At 34.2% G+C, this 18267-nt stretch overlaps 1 protein-coding gene across 2 annotated transcripts; it reads left to right on the top strand.

Annotated features, from left to right (window-relative positions):
* The first annotated feature begins 1296 nt into the window (after positions 1-1296).
* Positions 1297-17024, top strand: LOC128994937 (gastrula zinc finger protein XlCGF26.1-like). Of its 2 annotated transcripts, XR_008490929.1 has the most exons (3): positions 1297-1481; positions 11645-15694; positions 16792-17024. XR_008490929.1 is itself a non-coding variant. In XM_054419779.1 (2 exons), exon 2 carries the CDS (start codon positions 11954-11956, stop codon positions 13220-13222), a length of 1269 nt encoding a protein of 422 aa, XP_054275754.1. In that variant the 5' UTR covers positions 1297-1481; positions 11645-11953; the 3' UTR covers positions 13223-17024. The 2 variants fall into 2 exon arrangements, 1 of the variants encoding a protein (XP_054275754.1); XM_054419779.1 differs by having other exon boundaries at positions 11645-17024.
* Positions 17025-18267: the final 1243 nt, after the last annotated feature.

The following is an 18267-nucleotide window of genomic DNA, read 5'->3' as shown; positions in this document are numbered from 1 at the left end:
TAACGATGACATTGTAAGCCTTAAACAATGCGTTATCTTGTACAAACCGGAACCTTCCAAGTAAACATTTCAAAAGGGGCGTGGAATGTCTCCTCCTGGCCAACCCACTGTATAGTATTGATGAATTATTCTATAAATTAAAAAACGAATATGTAAGTACTTTTTTTGACTGATGGTTTGCCAAATGTGTGCTGTATTGTTTTCTTTTTCATTCTTTGCATGGTGAGTTACAGGTCACATTATGTATGTATTTCCTTTTTATTATATGATGTTGAAGGAATTGTTCCTTTTTATTCTAATGTATATTGCATAATGTACTAGAATTTGACGTTTTCCAAAGACTTGTGTATTGTAAGTTCTATAGGAAATAAATTGATTTTATGTCTTATGTCGTGTCTTTGTCTTATGTCCCGTTCCGATGCTCAAATACCAATCACGGGCGCCTTTAACTACAGGTCGCGGCCTGGTAGAATTGGCAACGTCACAAGTGGTGTTGTCTAGCACCAGACGTCCCATAAGATAACATGGCAGACAGGTGATACCAGCTCATTATTTTGCGTATTATTCATTTAAATTAAAATGTATGAACATAAATGTATTGAAACGTTTAAAAAAACATATAGAATTGAAAAAAAAAAACAATATTTAGATAGAAAATCAATTTTTGTACTTTTAAAGTGGAATCAATATTGTCATAGTCCAGTAACCAAGCTTTCGTAAAATACAAAAATACCATTAGCTGCTGCCAAACTAAACAGCTGTTTCAACACCACTTGCCAACGTTGCCAGTTCGAAAGCCGCGGCCTGGAGTTAAAGGCGGCCGTGTACCAATTTTCTGTCTGCTGTCCCGGGCGCGGTGGTGGGGGGGTCTGGGTCATCTAAGAACAAGAACGGTCTCGTACTCGTATGCAAAACAAACAAGCAAAAATAGAGGCACGTTTTCCTCTATAATCAGAGAGTAGTACGCCTTGGAGTTGGAGTAGTGACTCCAGTATAATCTATATAGGCTATATCTCAATGGGGACAACACTGTGATGATATGGCGAAGGTTTAAGAGTTAGACTCCAGTGAAGTTGAGAGAGTGGAAGAGAATGAAGTAAATTGATCCAGTCATCCATCCCAACCCAGGAGTCCCAGTCCCAGTCCAGTACTCACTAGATCAGTTTCACCGTTATATAGTCAATGGTTTCACCGACTTTCACATTTCACTTTCACCGTTTCACCCCCATTCCCATTCCATTTTCCATTGGTTTTGTTTCTGGTTTGGTTTCGTTTCACCTTTGTCCGTTGTTGTTGTTGTTTCTCACAAATGAATTTGATTTGGAATTTGTTTTTTGTTTATTGTTTTGTTTTGATTTTTACTATACAGTAACAAACAACAGGTTACAAACTGAAACAAAACAAGCTGTATTAGGCTTACCTTTTGATATTGACTTCTCAGTGCTACGCTACGTCTTATGTTGATTACAAGCCTTAAACAGGTAAATTATCACAAAGCCCTCTTCCCACCCATTACAGTAACTTTACTATAACTTATGCCTAACACGTAACGATCTTAATAATGATAGGCCTAGTACCTACCGGTAGGCCTACAAAAATCGGTAAGTTAAGTCTTCCCTAGTTTACGTCTACATTTACGGAAAGTAATTCAAAGAAACGTCTCATAACATCTAAGTTAACCCTTTTGCCGCCAGCATTTTTTCATTCTTATAGCCTAACTTAATCGAGAATCGCCAAGGATTATACTGTATACTTGGTATAAATGGCTGCACTTTACTTTAGGTCCTACACTCATTAGAATAAAATATCGAACATTCGATTGTATCATTCGATATATCGTTTGGTTAGTTAGGTTACCTTACCTCCTAACTAACAAAACGATATATCGAATGAAACGATCGATTAATCGATATATCGATCGATATTTTAACTCAAATGAGTGTAGGACCTAAAGTAAAGTGCAGCCCTTAAAATGGCTAGGTTAAAACCATTTTTTTGTGAATATTAACCCTTAGAGTGCCAGGCGAGAAATAAAAGTAACGCTCAAAAAATGCCGATGATTTTTCCCGAAGGTCGCGCTAAAAATGCCAAGCGCGATCTGGCGATTTTTAGGTTAAAATTTCGTAAAAATCGAATTTCCAATATTTCGACCAACGAAAATCGATGTATCGCATCTAGTAACTTTCGACTCAATGTTAATATATGGGTTAAAAGAATCCGAGTATCCGTTCGGTTGTTATGACAACTGTTCGATCATTACGAAACGTCCGGTCAGCCGGACGTTGGCACTTTTGGCTCGTTCTAAAAACGTCCGGTCGGCCGGACGTCGGCACTTTTGGCTCGTTTTAAAAACGTCCGGTTCCCCGGACGTTGGCACTCAAAGGGTTAAGTTATTTTGATAAAACTTTCTAGAATGGTTGGGTAGCCTAGACAGTTTCTTAACTGGGCTACGCTAATATTGATTGAAACAATTGACTCAAATAGAAAACCTTTAGGCCCTATGCGATTTTTCACTATCAGCAAGTTTGGTTGGTTATGTTAGGTTGATAGTTCAATTGTATACCTAATTGATTATTAATCAATATTTTCTATTTGATAGTTTCAATCAATAGGGTATTTAGCGTAGCCCAGTTAAGAAACTGTACCCGAACTGTTAAGTTAACTTACAAAATTGCCTTTCTTAACTTAAAAATATAAGATTAGCCTAAGTTATTCAGTGTGTCAGATTCCGTGTAATAAGCTAAATATATAGGTAAATGCGACTTACAGTCTTTGCAATCCTGTTAATTGAGCACTAGGCCTATGGCCGTTTCGGAGATAACTCCATCATCGGGTGCGTAGTCACCATAAACTTACACTAAACTGAACTATTCACATAGGCTATTTAGGCAACATTTTTTAAACGGCCGTAGTATTCAATTAACAGGATTGCAAAAACTGTTTTTAGCCTTTCTATATTAAAAATAAATAGGCTAAGTTACCGGTTAGAAAGGTTTGAATGGATTTTTTAACGTTACCAAATGTAAGGGAAAAAAATAGCAAAAAACCCAAAAATAACAAAAATAACAACAAATAACAAAAATAATAAAATAAATAATATAGGCTAATAACAAAAATAACAAAAAATTTATTATCAAATTTTGTATACCTATTTTGTTGTATTCTACCATCTATGTTTTGTCTTTGTAAGTTGGTTGCTGCCGTTGGAAATAAATAAATAAATAAAACTTAACTTAACTTAAGTTTGAGGACAACCAAGATAAAACTACCTAACTTATAAAATATTTGATAAATATTTGTGTTATTTTTGATTAGGTCGACTAACTTAAAAGTTATAGGCCTACACATTATTTTGTTAGCATAGCAAGCATGCAAAATTTGAAAATCCTACCTTAAAAAATAAGCTTCTTTCATGGTAGCCTCTCACATGATCTCTCCGTCCGTAGTCCTTTGCCTTAAGGAATTGGACAGGTCAGGGTTTTAATCACAAAGAATAACCAAATTTAACTTAATACTAGTTTATTTGTCACAATTAAGGTAACTGTCTAGCCTGTGTCATGAAAACTTAACTCCACTAGATATTTTTCAATTCTAATTTGAATTTTGTTAAAATCTGAATTTCAAGTAATTTTTTCGTTAGGGCCTGGTACAGTTTCATTCCCATGTAATCTGCCAAAGGTATGGACATTAAAAAATTATCTATAAATGGGCCATGAGAATTTATGAAATGTGATCACTCAACCCACTAATTAATTGCACTCTGTCAAGTAATGAAATAATGTGTCTTTACTCACTGTCGACTTATTTCGACCAAGTTTAGTTATATTTACTAACTGAAAACACATTAAAACAACTAATAAGTCTTGAGAAGTTATCTAAAAACACGGATGTTGATTGTTGACAAACAACAGACGACGTCACCTAGGAAAATCTCGTCCACCACTAGAAAAAAACACAAAGGCAGTCAAAGCTCTTGCTACATTAAGCCCAGACAATGCTGATTCGATTGGTGTGTCATTTGTGGCTTTTGGACGTAGAGGTGGCCAGTAAACAAATATTTAAGCTTAGCAGACGTCCGATATATCAGACCGCACGGCGATTTTCGCAATAGCGCCGTGGTCCGATATATCTGACCGCGGCGGCCAAAGGATTAAAACATATATTTATGCTTATACTTGGACAATCAAAATCGATCACCACTTACCATCTTTATATTTACCGTCTTGTGAGTAACAGTATAAGCGTAAATATATGTTTTAAAAGTTATAAGACGTTTCTTTTATTTACTTTCCATAAATTACAATGCTCATCAAGAAGTTATTTAGTAGGTTTCATTTACTAGGCCCCTATACAATAACTACCAGCTGATTATAAAATGAAACTGTTCTAAACTAAAACTAACCATATCCAAACTACTGTATGTGAGTAACGTAGGACGGAAACTGAAGTGCAGCCAGAAATATTTTGAAAGCCTATTATTATTAATTAGCGATGTGACGAGTTGAGTTTACTGATGACTCGAGTCAAACTCAATTCACAACTATGTCAACTCGAGTCAGACTCAATTGGTATAACTTAGTAAAACTACTATGGCCTTCATCCGTCAAGTTTGGTTTGCCTCAAAACGCAGACAATAGGGTTATAGTTTGGCGAGTCAGCTCAACTCGCAATCAGCCAATAGCGTTTAAGTTTTTTGAGTCTGACTCGTTACGTTTCGAGTTTTTGTAGCTTCGGCAATCTCCGTGCAAGTTTGTACCAACTTAAGTTATTAATGAGATGACTCAAGTTCCACTTGACTCGAGTCAACTCGACTCACCAAACTCAACTCATCACATCTAGCATTACAACATCATGTATTTATTAGGTTCAAGCATATTCTTAACAACCTTTTTTTCTCAACTCGTGTGCATCGCAGCGAAAATCTTCGCATACTCTTAGAAAGATATTTTCTGTAAGTCAGATGTGCTGAATCCCTTTATAATTTAAAATAAAATAGGGTAAAAAATTAGCATAAAAAATTGTGAATTTTAGAGAATTCCCATGTAAGGAATAAGCTATTACCACAGGTCTTATGGTAAGACCTAGACCCGGCACTGATTTACTTATGGTTTTGAGGTCCCCAGAGGCCAAAAACACCATCCGCTCAAATTCATATCTATATATATGGGCCTATAGGCCTATAAGTAAATGAAATGAAATGAAATGAAATGAAATGCTTTATTTCCGTGAAACATGATACATGTATGGAAAAAGTCAAATGTTTAGTAGGTAGGCCTATCCTTTAAATTATTAACTTTTTAAGTAACTAACACGAGCTGTTGGCCCGTCCTACGTACGGGAATTGAGTAGTCAATTAAAACGGAATAGTTCAGAACATCTAGTTTACACGCACAGTGACAAATTCTGGCAGTTTTAATGGGGCCCAACTGCCCCCTTGGTCTATATTAAATTCTTTTTGTCTATGGTATTACTGTATTCTGTTTTGTTTATTTCAGCTTAACTTAAATCAATTATTTTATTAATATTTATTAAATCAAACGGAATGCCCGTGGGTAACAGCTAGTTAAGTCTAAAGTTTAAAGAGCTTAATATAAAAAAATCCTTTTTTATAGGTATTACCCATACTAATTTGGGGGCCCGCTAGACCCGCGCGCGTGCCCCACCGTAAATAAACAAGCTGGCACGCCTAAGGGTTAAGGTTAAGTGCACTGTAGAAAAAATGTAAAAGGAAGAAACATATTATCTTGTTGTTAAACACGAGAGAGGTCTTACATGTGCACTACATGTTTCAAATAGTTTTTTTTTATTTATAAGCTATTTAAAATGAAAATCAAATCACCCATCTTTATTTAAACTGAACATGCATACATGAATAGAGGCACTTAAAAAAAACACACAAACAAGTACTTTAAGTTTCTTATTATATCTACTACAATGGATAAATCTGTGCAGTACAATCCTATTTAGTAACTTTTAATTGTTTTTTAAAATATGAACTACTAGCAGAGCACCCGTCCTTCGTACGGGGTTGGCATATATAAGTATAAAATGCTTATTGCAGTTATATTCAAGCTTTGCGTTTGCAATGGGGAGAGGACACAGTTTGATCAAATTTGGTTCATAGATTTACGGTTTGATATAGTATAACACATCTACCATTGCCATAATGTTCTACCACTGCACCTAAACAATAGAAAAAAAAAAAAAATTATCAAAAATTCGCACAATATCACAAATTATACATTAAATTAAAAACTCAAACCTAACTGTAAACAATCTTACTTTGACAGTTCTCATTGTGTATCACAGCTTTTTGTTCCTGCTTAGTTCAAATTAGCTGTTGTCATATATGCAAAAACAAAATAATAATAGTGCTGCACCCTGTTGGGAAACCTTATAACTTTTTAGTGCTATTGCATATTATAGAACCAACTTGTAAAGTTGAAACAGCTGACTAAATTCTTTAATTCCCTTTAAATACTCATAAGATTAACACGGGGAACTACATAGCCACTGGGGCGGAGCCCAAAAGGATTTTTGAGATTAAAATATGCCTTAATGTTAATTGGGAATGTGAGCTATCATCATGCCAAATTTCAGCCCAATCCGTCCAGTAGTTTATGCGTGATTGAGCAACACACAGACAAACTCACAAACTTTCAGATTTATAATATTAGTAAGATAGTTTTTTTATTTTTTTACTCTTTTGCTTGATTACATGACGAGATTGCTAAAACTATAAGACAAGTTTATTAATTTCCCTCCCCATTTCTACTAGTTTTTCTCCTTTATCATTGAACATTATTTTTGTAGTAAAAATTATTTGATGGATCGATAGAGCTATAAAAGAAATGTCGTTTAAGTAGTTCAATAATAGGTTCAGTTGTCGAGTATTGCCACTAAACAACATAGTGGTGTTGTCAACATAACAATTGTTAAGGGCGATCCTGTACCTGTATTTATTAGATTCGGAGAAAATTAAATTGTTTTCAATGTGATTTAGATAAATATCAGAAAGTATACCAGATAACAGAGAGCCCATAGCGAGACCATCGGGTTGGGAGTAAAAATTGCCATTGAAAGTAAAATAGTTTTGTTTTAACAACAGTTGGGTAATTGGCGGTAACCAATTGGCGGCCGAGTTACTCCATACACATGACAACAAATTGTATTTGAAACTGCTTTTTTATATGCGGAAGATCATCTTATTAGTTAAAATATTTTTGGTTTAAGTTTGCGGTGTGAAGCAAAAATAATATAAAAAAATCCTCGCTTAGCAACTTTTTTAAGTCAAGGTGAAATGGCTTTTAAAGATTATCAGTTTTTTTTTTTTTTTTTTTAATTTGACTTACAATTTAAATATGATTATATTTATATGGTCAGATTCTGGATTTAATGCAGATTCTGAATATAGGCTATACTATAATTGCCTTCAACCTATTGTATAGACAGCCAGGAGCGTATTAAACAACTGCGTGCATGGCTTGAGGAATTGCCTTATCAGCATTGGGTCCATCATGGTGGTGGGGAAAGGTTGCCGAAACTGCACACTTTTTATCCCACATCTCCTATTTTAGTCCAGTCAATGAATGATCCAAAAGTAGGTGTAGAGTGCGTGAGCAGGTAACTAAGCGATTCCTTCAGAAACTTGTTCAGGGGGCTTAGGGTGTTAACATACCAAAAGTCCTGACTCCTAGGTGGTGAGCCAGGGGGTGGAGGGGGGGAAAAGGGGGGAAAAAAGGTACGCATTTTGGGGTTTTTGGTTATATCTCGAAAACTATCAACTTTTTGTATACTTTAGTAAATTATAAAATTGAAGAAGATTAAATTTTCTACAAGAAAAGTATATAATGTGTTTATTTTGGTTCAACAGATTACGAGTTATAACTTATTTAATTGATATCTTATTAAAATACTCCTTCCATAAGAAATACATGTAAATTAGTATGCGAAATGGGGCGAATCCTATCCGCCCAAAGGAAATATAACTGATATTCTGGAAATCTTGACCAAATTTCCAGTAATTTGACACTTAAATCATGAAATTTTGTCAAAAATTAAAGCGAGGGTGAGCGTTTAAAAATGGGATGATTTAAGGTTTTTTTTTTATATTTCCAATAAAAAAACACCAAAACTCGACATTTTGTTACCTCGCCCTCGCCTTAATTTTGGATCAATTTTAATGATTAAAGTGTCAAATTACTGGATATTTTGTCATGATTTCCAGAATATCAGTTATATTCCTTTGGGCGGATAGGATTCGCCCCATTTTGCATACTAATTTACATGTATTTCTTATGGAAGGAGTATTTTAATAAGATATCAATTAAATAAGTTATAACTCGTAATCTGTTGAACCAAAATAAACACATTATATACTTTTCTTGTAGAAAATTTAATCTTCTTCAATTTTATAATTTACTATAGCATACAAAAAGTTGATAGTTTTCGAGATATAATAAAAAAACCCAAAATGCGTACCTTTCTCCCCCCCCTTTTTCCCCCCTCCACCCCCTGGCTCACCACCTAGGAGTCAGGACTTTTGGTATGTTAACACCCTAAGCCCCCTGAACAAGTTTCTGAAGGAATCGCTTAGTTACCTGCTCACGCACTCTACACCTCATTCCTTGACTGGACTATTTACCGGGTGTTCCAGTTGTATGAGTTATTTCGATGTTTATCAGTTAATGAAGTAAAATTTCACCAATTAATTACAAAATGAATATAGTATTTAGGTCTAAAAATGGTTACTTATAGCACTTATAATGACCATGGTAATCTGCCATAACTACGGCAATACCATGATATATGCTTTCTTTTTACTATTCAATAAAATTAAAAGATAACAAAGAAACTGCTCCTAAAGAATAGACAATTCTCCCACAGGCTCTTAGCAGTTATTAAACATTTCCCAGTTCCATACAAATTGAATATAATTATGTTAGGTGCCTACGCCTTACCGACATTTTCCTAGTCCTAATTTAAACGAAAAATCCTCTTAACACTAAAATAACAGGGTGTATACCAACCGGGAGAACCGGGGAAAACCTTGAATTTGAATTGACCTGGAAAAAACCGGGGAAAAGCCGGGATTCTTGACCAAATCTGAGATTTTTACCTTAGCCCCGGTAGAAGATTGCAGTCATAAAACTCGTCTTGCCACAATTGCTGACGACGTCAATGTCCGCGGGAGACGACGATGACGTTTCCGTGACCGTAGGATGCGACGATGACATCTACATGGCCGCGGAAAATGTTTATGATTTTGTCGCGATTGCGGACAACAACGATGACGTTTCCGTGACCGCGGGAGACGACGATGTCATCTACACGGCCGTGGGAAATGTTCATGATTTTGTCGCGATTGCGGACGACAACGATGACGTTTCCGTGACCGCGGGAGACGACGATGATGTTTACACGGCCGCGGGAAATTTTCAATCATGATTTTGCCGAGATCGCGGACGTCGACGATTACATTTCCGTGACCGTGGGAGACGACGATTACATTTCCGTGACCGTGGGAGACGACGAAGATGTTTACACGGCCAGAATGTGATGACGTTTACGTCACTGTGGGAAAGAAACACAAGAAATATATAGGATTTTGCTGCTGTCGAGAGAGACGATGTTTCTGAGGGCTTTTTAATAATGAAGATAATACAAATTATTACCATAATAAGGTTTATTATTTTTTCAACACTAGCTCACTGAACTTTGAAACAACTTTGATGTATATTCTTAAGCTTCTTATAAGCTGCAAGTCTTAAATTGGATATCGATTAAGTGGAACTAAACACATACTCGGATCGGAAATCAATATAATGTTCACGTGGGAAACATTCACGCGGGAACCTGGAAAAACTAAAAAAAAAACAGGGAAAATCCTGGAATTTCACTTTAAATAATAGTATACACCCTGAATAATAAAGTTCTAAATGAAAAAAATATATACATATAATTATAAAATACACAGAATAACTAGTTTTTCTTTAAGGGACTGGGGACCGAGCTTCGCTTGAGGAAAATCGTTAGTATCCTCTCTAAGAGTATTCTTTTGTCAATGCAATTTATCCAAAAATACTTTGTAGTCTTTTTAATTGCTGTACAATAGTAATATCATAGTTGATTTTGATTTGTAAGCAACATTTTTATGACAGCAAACCTGCAGACTAAGCAAATTTCCATCTACCTGGCTGGAATTCCACTAAATTATTCCCTTAAAATTGTCAGATTTATTTCATATTTAAATATCATTAATTTCAATGAGTATAAAGGTTTGCTGCTACAGGGTTTTCAGGGTGAAACATTTGAAGAACCCATTTTTACCCTTTAAATCCCCCCATAAACCCCGGTTCCCATAGCCTGGTTTTGGAACTCGTTTGAAAAAATGTAGGTTTACAGGTTTACACCAAATTTGATCGAAATCTAATCATTTTTGTTCGAGTTATCATGCCAACAAACACATATATGGTTTTATACATATATGAATTTGAACGGATGGTGTTTTTGGCCTCTGGGGACCTAAAAACGACCTCTTACCACGAGACCTACAGTAATAGCTTATTCCCTATATGGCCTATATGGGAAATTTGCTTACAGGATAGCTTTTAATTTATAACTAATACCTAAAAGAAGTTGAAGTAAATTCTAACAGGCAAATTTTTTACCTTGTGTTCAAACATATATTTTATTTACAACCGGTACCGTCGCTATGTCTGGCCCACCTCGTTTACTCCATACATCTTGCGCTTTACCGACTTTTTCCTTGTTGTCGTAATTCACTTACAGTTCTCAGTTTAGTTGGTCGGCTGTACACCCTGGATAGTTGAGTTCGTGGCTCAGTCGATAGCGTCACCGACTTCAGGCCCAAGGCAGCAATGTCGTGGGTTCGGATTCTGGTCACTGCCGCAAAACATTTTATCAGTAGACTTCACCTTCGTACTGAGTAATGGCTCTCCCTTTGCTTTACTGGATCAGTTCTACCCACCATAGACTAAGAAGATAAAAGTATTTTATTTATTTTATTTATTTAACTTTTATTTCCATAGTCTCTGGTTCCAAGCACGGGAAAATCTTGTACAGTCTAATGGTGGGATATAAGGCAAAATGCAAGGTTAAATGAGGACGCAAACCTTTAAAAAAATGTTCAAAAACATATAGTTTTTCTAGTAATTGTACAGCAAAATTTCTTTGGAAAACATGTTTTGGACAGTGTTCAGATTTGAGGTGTTTGTATTAATTAACAGGATTTATTTTAAATATTGACCATGACAGCAAACCCCTGATTTTGGATAATATGATATTGACCTTGTACAAATTATTAGAATATTGTGAATTGATTGTTAAAAACCAGTATTAACTGATTAATACATTTTTATACAATGTACATAAAAATGAATGAAGATATTTTAATTTAATTGAATATAATAAGGTATGATCATTTTCGGAAGTAAAGACAGATGAGTTCCTACATATGAAAAGAGAATCTAATTTAAACACAAAAAACTAAATGAGATAACCCTGGTGTATTAGGCTTCTTTAAAGAATCGCTCTAAACATTATGTTTTCCCTACACTAACTAAATTTAGCATTTTCTTTTGTTTAAGTAGAATTTAAATTACATTGAACATTTTTGTTCTAGGTTGAGAGAGTAAAGGGAATAAAACAAGAGATTAAACAATTTTAAGAATTTATATAATACAATAGAAGAATACAAGAAAAAAGACTGAAAAAGATAATACCGTAAGAAAAAAGATAAGACTCACTCAAATATATTGTAAAATACCTAACATACATAGCAAGATTTAATTACGAGAACATTTAATCTTGAATGAGAAAGCAAGCATATCATGTATCTGCTATACATTTTAGAAGTCCTACAACACAAGATTACGATTTAAAATATATACAAACCCCTCTGACTATTGACTTTCCCGATTAGTAGTTTTATATGATGAGTTTCACAGGGATAAAAAGTGCAAGACAGGATCTGCTAACTCACAAAACAAACTTTCCTCTCAAGTGTCCAATATGTGAGCAAAACTGTTCAACCTTATTCACAATGAAGGTTCATATGTTACATCACACTGGAGAGCGTCCCTTTAAATGTTTGACATGTGAGAAAACCTTTTTCCAACTTAATCATGTAAAGAGTCATTTGCTGGTACACCATGGGAAGTGTCCTTATAAGTGTACTGCATGTGGGAAATCCTTTATATCCAAAAGCCATATGGCGAGGCATTCATTGGTTCATACAGGTGAGAGACCTTATAAGTGCTCTACATGTGGGAAATCCTTTATATCCAAAAGCCACTTGAAGACACATATTGCAATGGTTCATACAGATGAGAGACCTTATAAGTGCACTTTATGTGGAAAATCCTTTGCATTTAAAAGCCAACTAAAGAGACATATTGCAATGGTTCATTTAGGAGAGAGGCCTTATGAGTGCATTACATGTGGAAAATCTTTTGCATTTAAAAGCTGTATGAATACACATATTGCAATGGTGCATACAAGAGAGAGGCCTTATAAGTGCACATCGTGTGAAAAATCATTTACAATCAAAAGTGATCTGAAAAGACATTTATTGGTTCATACAGGTGAGAGGCCTTACATTTGCCCTACATGTGGAAAATCCTTTACAACCAAAGGTGTATTGAAGACACATTCATTGGTTCATACAAGAGAGATACCTTACGAGTGCACTATATGTGGAAAATTCATTGCATCAAAAGGCTATATGAAAATACATACATTAATGCATAAAGGAGAGAGGCCCTATAAGTGCACTACATGTAAAAAATCCTTCACAACCAAAAGTGATATGAAAAGACATTCACTAGTTCATATGGGGGAGAGACCTTACAAGTGCTCTATGTGTGGAAAATCCTTTGCAACCAATAGTGATATGAACAGACATTCATTGGTTCATACAGGAGAGAGACCTTACAAGTGCTCTATATGCGGAAAACTATTTGCGACTAACGCCGTTATGAAGACACATACTAGACAGGTTCATACAGGAGAGAGACCTTATAAGTGCACTTCATGTGGAAAATCCTTTACAACCAAAGGTGGATTGAAGAGACATTCATGGGTTCATACGGAAGAGAGACCTTACAAGTGCCCTTCATGTGAAAAATCATTTGTAACCAAATATGAAATGAAGCGGCATTCATTGGTTCATACAGGAGAGACCTTACAAGTGTACATGTAGGCCTAGAAGATTCTTTGCATAAAAAAATGATGACAAATATATTGGTTCATACAGGAGAGAGACCAATAAGTGAACTCCATGTTGAAAATAATTTGCATCTAACTTTGTTATGAAGAGACATCTGTTTATACAGGAGAGAGACCTTATAAGTGCTCTACATGAGGAAATTCCTTCAGAACTATAGGTGAATTGAAGAGACATTCAATCATAGGGGAGAGAGACCTTACAAGTGCACTATTTGTGGAAAACTCTTTGTGTCTAACAACTTTACGGTGTACGTCCAGAGTGCACGCCAATTCAGATTCAGAATCTGATTCGGATTTTCGGTGCTTGGTTAATCTGAGTCAGATATTTTGTTGGTGGCCACATTGGAAGCAGGAAATTTGCCGCAGGTACTGACTCTGTAAGTAAAGAAACAAGTTAGTCGCTCTTATGGAATTGTTGGATGAGGAATTAACGTGTAAAATTATAGTGTCTGAAACTGTTGTGAAGTTACAGCAGGTGAAACCACCAAACTTATTAAAATTGGACATCACATTGTAAGAAACTGGTGTAACCTTCATAAACAAAAAAATCCTGAAGACCGTTTAGTGGTAACCCTCAAAGTAAGAATGAAAAAAAATTATTTTGCCATAAAAACATAATTTATTGAACTAAATTGTAATGTGAATCTGGCACCAGAATGAAGAATTCATTCCTGCCTGCACGCGGGCTCGGAAACCGGCAGCCACTACTGCCACTTCCATTTGAATGCAAGTGCCATTCCTGCCACCGAAAATCTGAATCTGAATCAGGGTGCACTCTGGATGTACCGTTATGAAGACGCATACTAGACAGGTTCATACAGGAAATATACCTAAGTGCTATTCATGTGGAAAATCCTTCACAACCAAAGGTGAGTCACAGTAACTCAAAGTAACCAAAGAGGTTTGCCATAATGCTTTAGTTTTTTGGAAGCTTTACGTGTGCTCTTTGCTTTCTTTGGGGGTTCTCTCTAAAGTTACTTGAAATTTAAGGATTTTAAAAGTTGCCCTATAGATATCCTTGAATTTCACAGAAAATAAAGTGATTCTTAAAGTAATGTTAAAAGGAGTATTCAATGGCATTTTCAAGTGACTGAAAGGAATATCAAGAAGACAAGGACATCACCTAAAGGATTTTGTTTTTAAGAAATGGAAAAATGACTTTGTTAAGTTAAAATGGCAAAAGATAAGCTGTGTTTTGATGTGCTATTTATATGTATAGGGTAAATAGTATTGAATTTGTACTATTTATAAATATGGGCGCTTTCATTGCGTCACACTGTACTTATGGTGGAAATAATGCATAATAAAATATACTGGTCATAGACAGTTAGTATATTTAATTGTTAAAAGTAGTTTCTTACAGATGCTTTAGGCTCCTGGTTTAACATTATTCAGAACTTTCTTTTTAAGTTTAAGGATTTTATCAAGGTTTGGTGCACTCGTGCCCCCATAGATATCTAGATGACAGTTGAGTGTATTTGAGCAAAATAAATACATTTTCAAGTTTCTAGATTAAACAAAAATTACATTCTTTTTAAGACGAGTAATCCCAAAGAATTTGTTTTCGCTAAATGTAGAACATGTAAATTCCAATTCAAATGATTAGATCCACTAACATAAACATAAAAATATTGTGAATTTTATTGTCTCTTGACTTGGATCGATATGAACATTTCCAGATTGTCTTTATGTTGCACTGTTTTATTTACAAGAACATTTTATTTTTCCCTTCATGATTTAAAAATTAACTGTTTTTAGAGGAATAAGATTGAAAAAATTTGAAGTATTCATTACACACTATTTCAAAAATTTCAAGATCATTATAAGATGTAGATGATGTTATCAAATTTGAATCGTCAGCAGCATACAGAACTAACCTGCTATTGATACCATTAAAACTTTTTAATATAGAGGGCATTCCTTGTACATAAAACAAGAATAACAAAGGTCAAAGAATAGAACCTTGTGGAACTCCATGTTTGATGTTTATTACTTTTTAGTTATGTTTTAAGATTTTACCATTTGTTTCTTACACAATCTCAACATACTGTATTCTATTAGAGAGATATGATTCAAACCAATGTATATAACGTTCTGTTATACCCAGATATTGCAATTAACTTAAAAGTATTTTGTGTGAGATACTTTCAAAAGCTTTTGTAAGGTCCATAAAAACACTAACTACTTTGTTTCCTTTATCAACTGCATCAATTATAGTGCCTGTGTCTGTAAAATCCATTAAAGTAATAGTTATAGACTTGCCTTTTCCAAACCCAAGTTACTCATTATCAAAGAAATCATTAGCTCATCACATCACACATTATTCGTTCTTAGACCTGATTTATAAATAATATGAACATATTTGATAGTGATCAACATAGAGCACACGTTTTTCTGAATACACAAGAATTTAAAAACTCATGTTTTGAAGGACAGTATGAGTCAGGTATAACAATTTTTCGTTATTAACATTAGATCAATAAGAAAAAATTGGATCAGTTTTTGATTTATTTTTATAAAGGTTTTGCATTTGTGGACATAATTATATTTACTGAAGTTAATGTAAAAGAAACTCTCTGACATTCTGAAATTTTTAATATTAAGGGATATAGCATAGCCTAGTGCTTAATTTAAGACAAATAAAAAAAAGGTGGAGGTAGGCCTATTGTAATTTTTATTAATGAAAACATTTTAGTACATGGGTTAGATGTAAACAGTAGTCTAGTAGTTTTGAAAGCAAAGTAATTAATGTCACAAAAATATTTATTTTATAAATATTGTAGCCACATGAGTTGTTGCATTGTTATTCTTCTTCTTGATTTTTGCACAGATCGCTTACAAATCCGTATTAATCCATCTAATAATCCGTCTAATTAATTTTAACAAGCCTCCTCCCTCTTTGATACCAAAGATGACATTTTACTCAGCACAGTAATTTCCAACACCTCCAAACTGAAGTAGCCGCTACAACTCGCCATATGTGACCGGAAGTTTTTTCAAGCCTGCGAGTACGAGTGGCGACTAATAGCAGCGAGTAAACTCGCCATGTGTGACAGGGCCTTTTAAACAAATTTTCAAAAAGAGTTTGAAAATTACTAGTTCCAACTTTTTTAATAGATTGCCAACTGAAAAAGAAAATATAACTAGTTTTAGAGTCTTGAAGTCTAGGCTTAAGCATTGTTATCTCAATGAATCCATTTAAATATTGTTTATTAAATTACTTACATATAATATTATTGTTTAAGTAAAAATCATTTCATGCATGTTATTTACTTTAATATTGTCATCTCAAGGAATCCATAGAAACTCGTTAAATTGTTGTTATTATAATTTATTTAATTATTTACGTATTGTTGTATTGTTATATCATTTTATCCATTTCAAATCTGATTGAATATTGTTGCCAAAATTACTCATTATATTATTGTTAAAGTTGAGAAGTACCTATTTAATGCATGTTATTTTTTGTTAAATATTTATTTATTTAAGATATTTGTTTCAAGTTCTTGTTATAGCAAATTAATGTTAGTCTTCTATAAAAAGGTAGAGTATAAGTGGAAACAACAATGATAGCAGATCTTGACAAGAAAAACAAGAGACAAGGAAAACCAAAGTGTATGGATAAGGACTGACCAAGGGACAAAGTAGATTGTTATCAAGAACATGTTTTTCTCTATGAGCTGCAGATAAGCAAAATTGTCCTGGCTTTTGAAACAAGTTGTTTATAAAATTCTGTAAGATTTTGTAATTTTTCAAATAAATAAAAAAAGTTATTTACCAAGTGATCAACGTTGTTCATTACTCTTTCATATATTTTAGATATATAAGTCAACAAGGACACAGGTCGATAATTACCTTAGTCTTTCCCCTTGTAAAGTCTGGTTGCCTCTTTTCCTTCCTACAGGTTAAAGACCTACGAACAAATTTAACCAAACTAAAGAATAACTTCAAGGGGGGATTTAGCATAAAGGTAGAGTATTCACTAGATGGAGGACCTCTGGGCCTGTAGAATAAGTGAACACCAGTGCCAGTATGATATCATGATTTAATAAATCTAACGAAAAGTGCAAACCATTGATAAGTACATAAAATAAAGAGAATTGTTACACAGTGATATAATAATTGAGAAATAGTAAACTGGCAAATAAAACAGAAATAATATCATTGAATACCTACACCCTATATTTTGTTTTATTAATCAAATCTGATTCTCATACATCAGACTTTTAATTTGTTACCTGTGTTAGACTATTATGGCCTATCAATCCATAAGGTCTTTAACTGTTAAATCAAAAGAACTCTCTCCTGCTAGGTCTTGTGTGCAACTCATGAAAAGTTCACCTGTCTTTGGCAGAGTTAGTGGGAAATGTCTACCTAAGTTGGACTACCACTACTTGCATGGAAAGTGACAACCTTGAAAGTTCTGCTTAACTTCCAAGGGCCAAGCTTCCAAGGGACAGCTGTAGAGATAACAAGTTATAAGATTTACCAACAGGGTGCAGCACTATATTTTTTGCATTTATGAAAACAGCCAATCTTACTAATATTATAAATGTGAAAGTTTGTTTGTTTGTGTGTTTGAAGTTCAATTACGCATAAACCACTGGACGGATTGGGCTGAAATTTTGCATGATGATAGCTTACACATTCCCGATTAACATATAGGCATATTCTTATCTCAAAAATCCTTTCGGGCTCCGCCCCAGTGGCTCTGTAATTCCCCATGTTAACCTTATGAGTATTCATATTTAAAGGGAATGAAAGAATTTAGTCAGCTGTTTCAACTAAAAAAAGTTGATTCTATGATATAAAAAAACATTAAAAAGTTATAAGATTTACCAACAGGGTGCAGCACTATATTTTTTAGCAATTACAAAAACAGCAAATTTGAACTAAGCAGCAATAAAAAACTGTGATTCGCAATGAGAACTGTCAAAATAGGATTGTTTACAGTTATGTTTATGTATTTCATTTCATGAATAATTTGTGATATTTTACGAATTGTTGATAATTTATTTT

Source organism: Macrosteles quadrilineatus, unplaced genomic scaffold, assembly GCF_028750875.1.
Source record: "Macrosteles quadrilineatus isolate MER2022 unplaced genomic scaffold, UCM_ALF_1.0 Scaffold_5__1_contigs__length_97177068, whole genome shotgun sequence".
Taxonomy (NCBI): domain Eukaryota; kingdom Metazoa; phylum Arthropoda; class Insecta; order Hemiptera; family Cicadellidae; genus Macrosteles; species Macrosteles quadrilineatus.
Note: the sequence above shows the minus strand (reverse complement) of the source record. Positions and strands in the feature narration are given on the sequence as shown.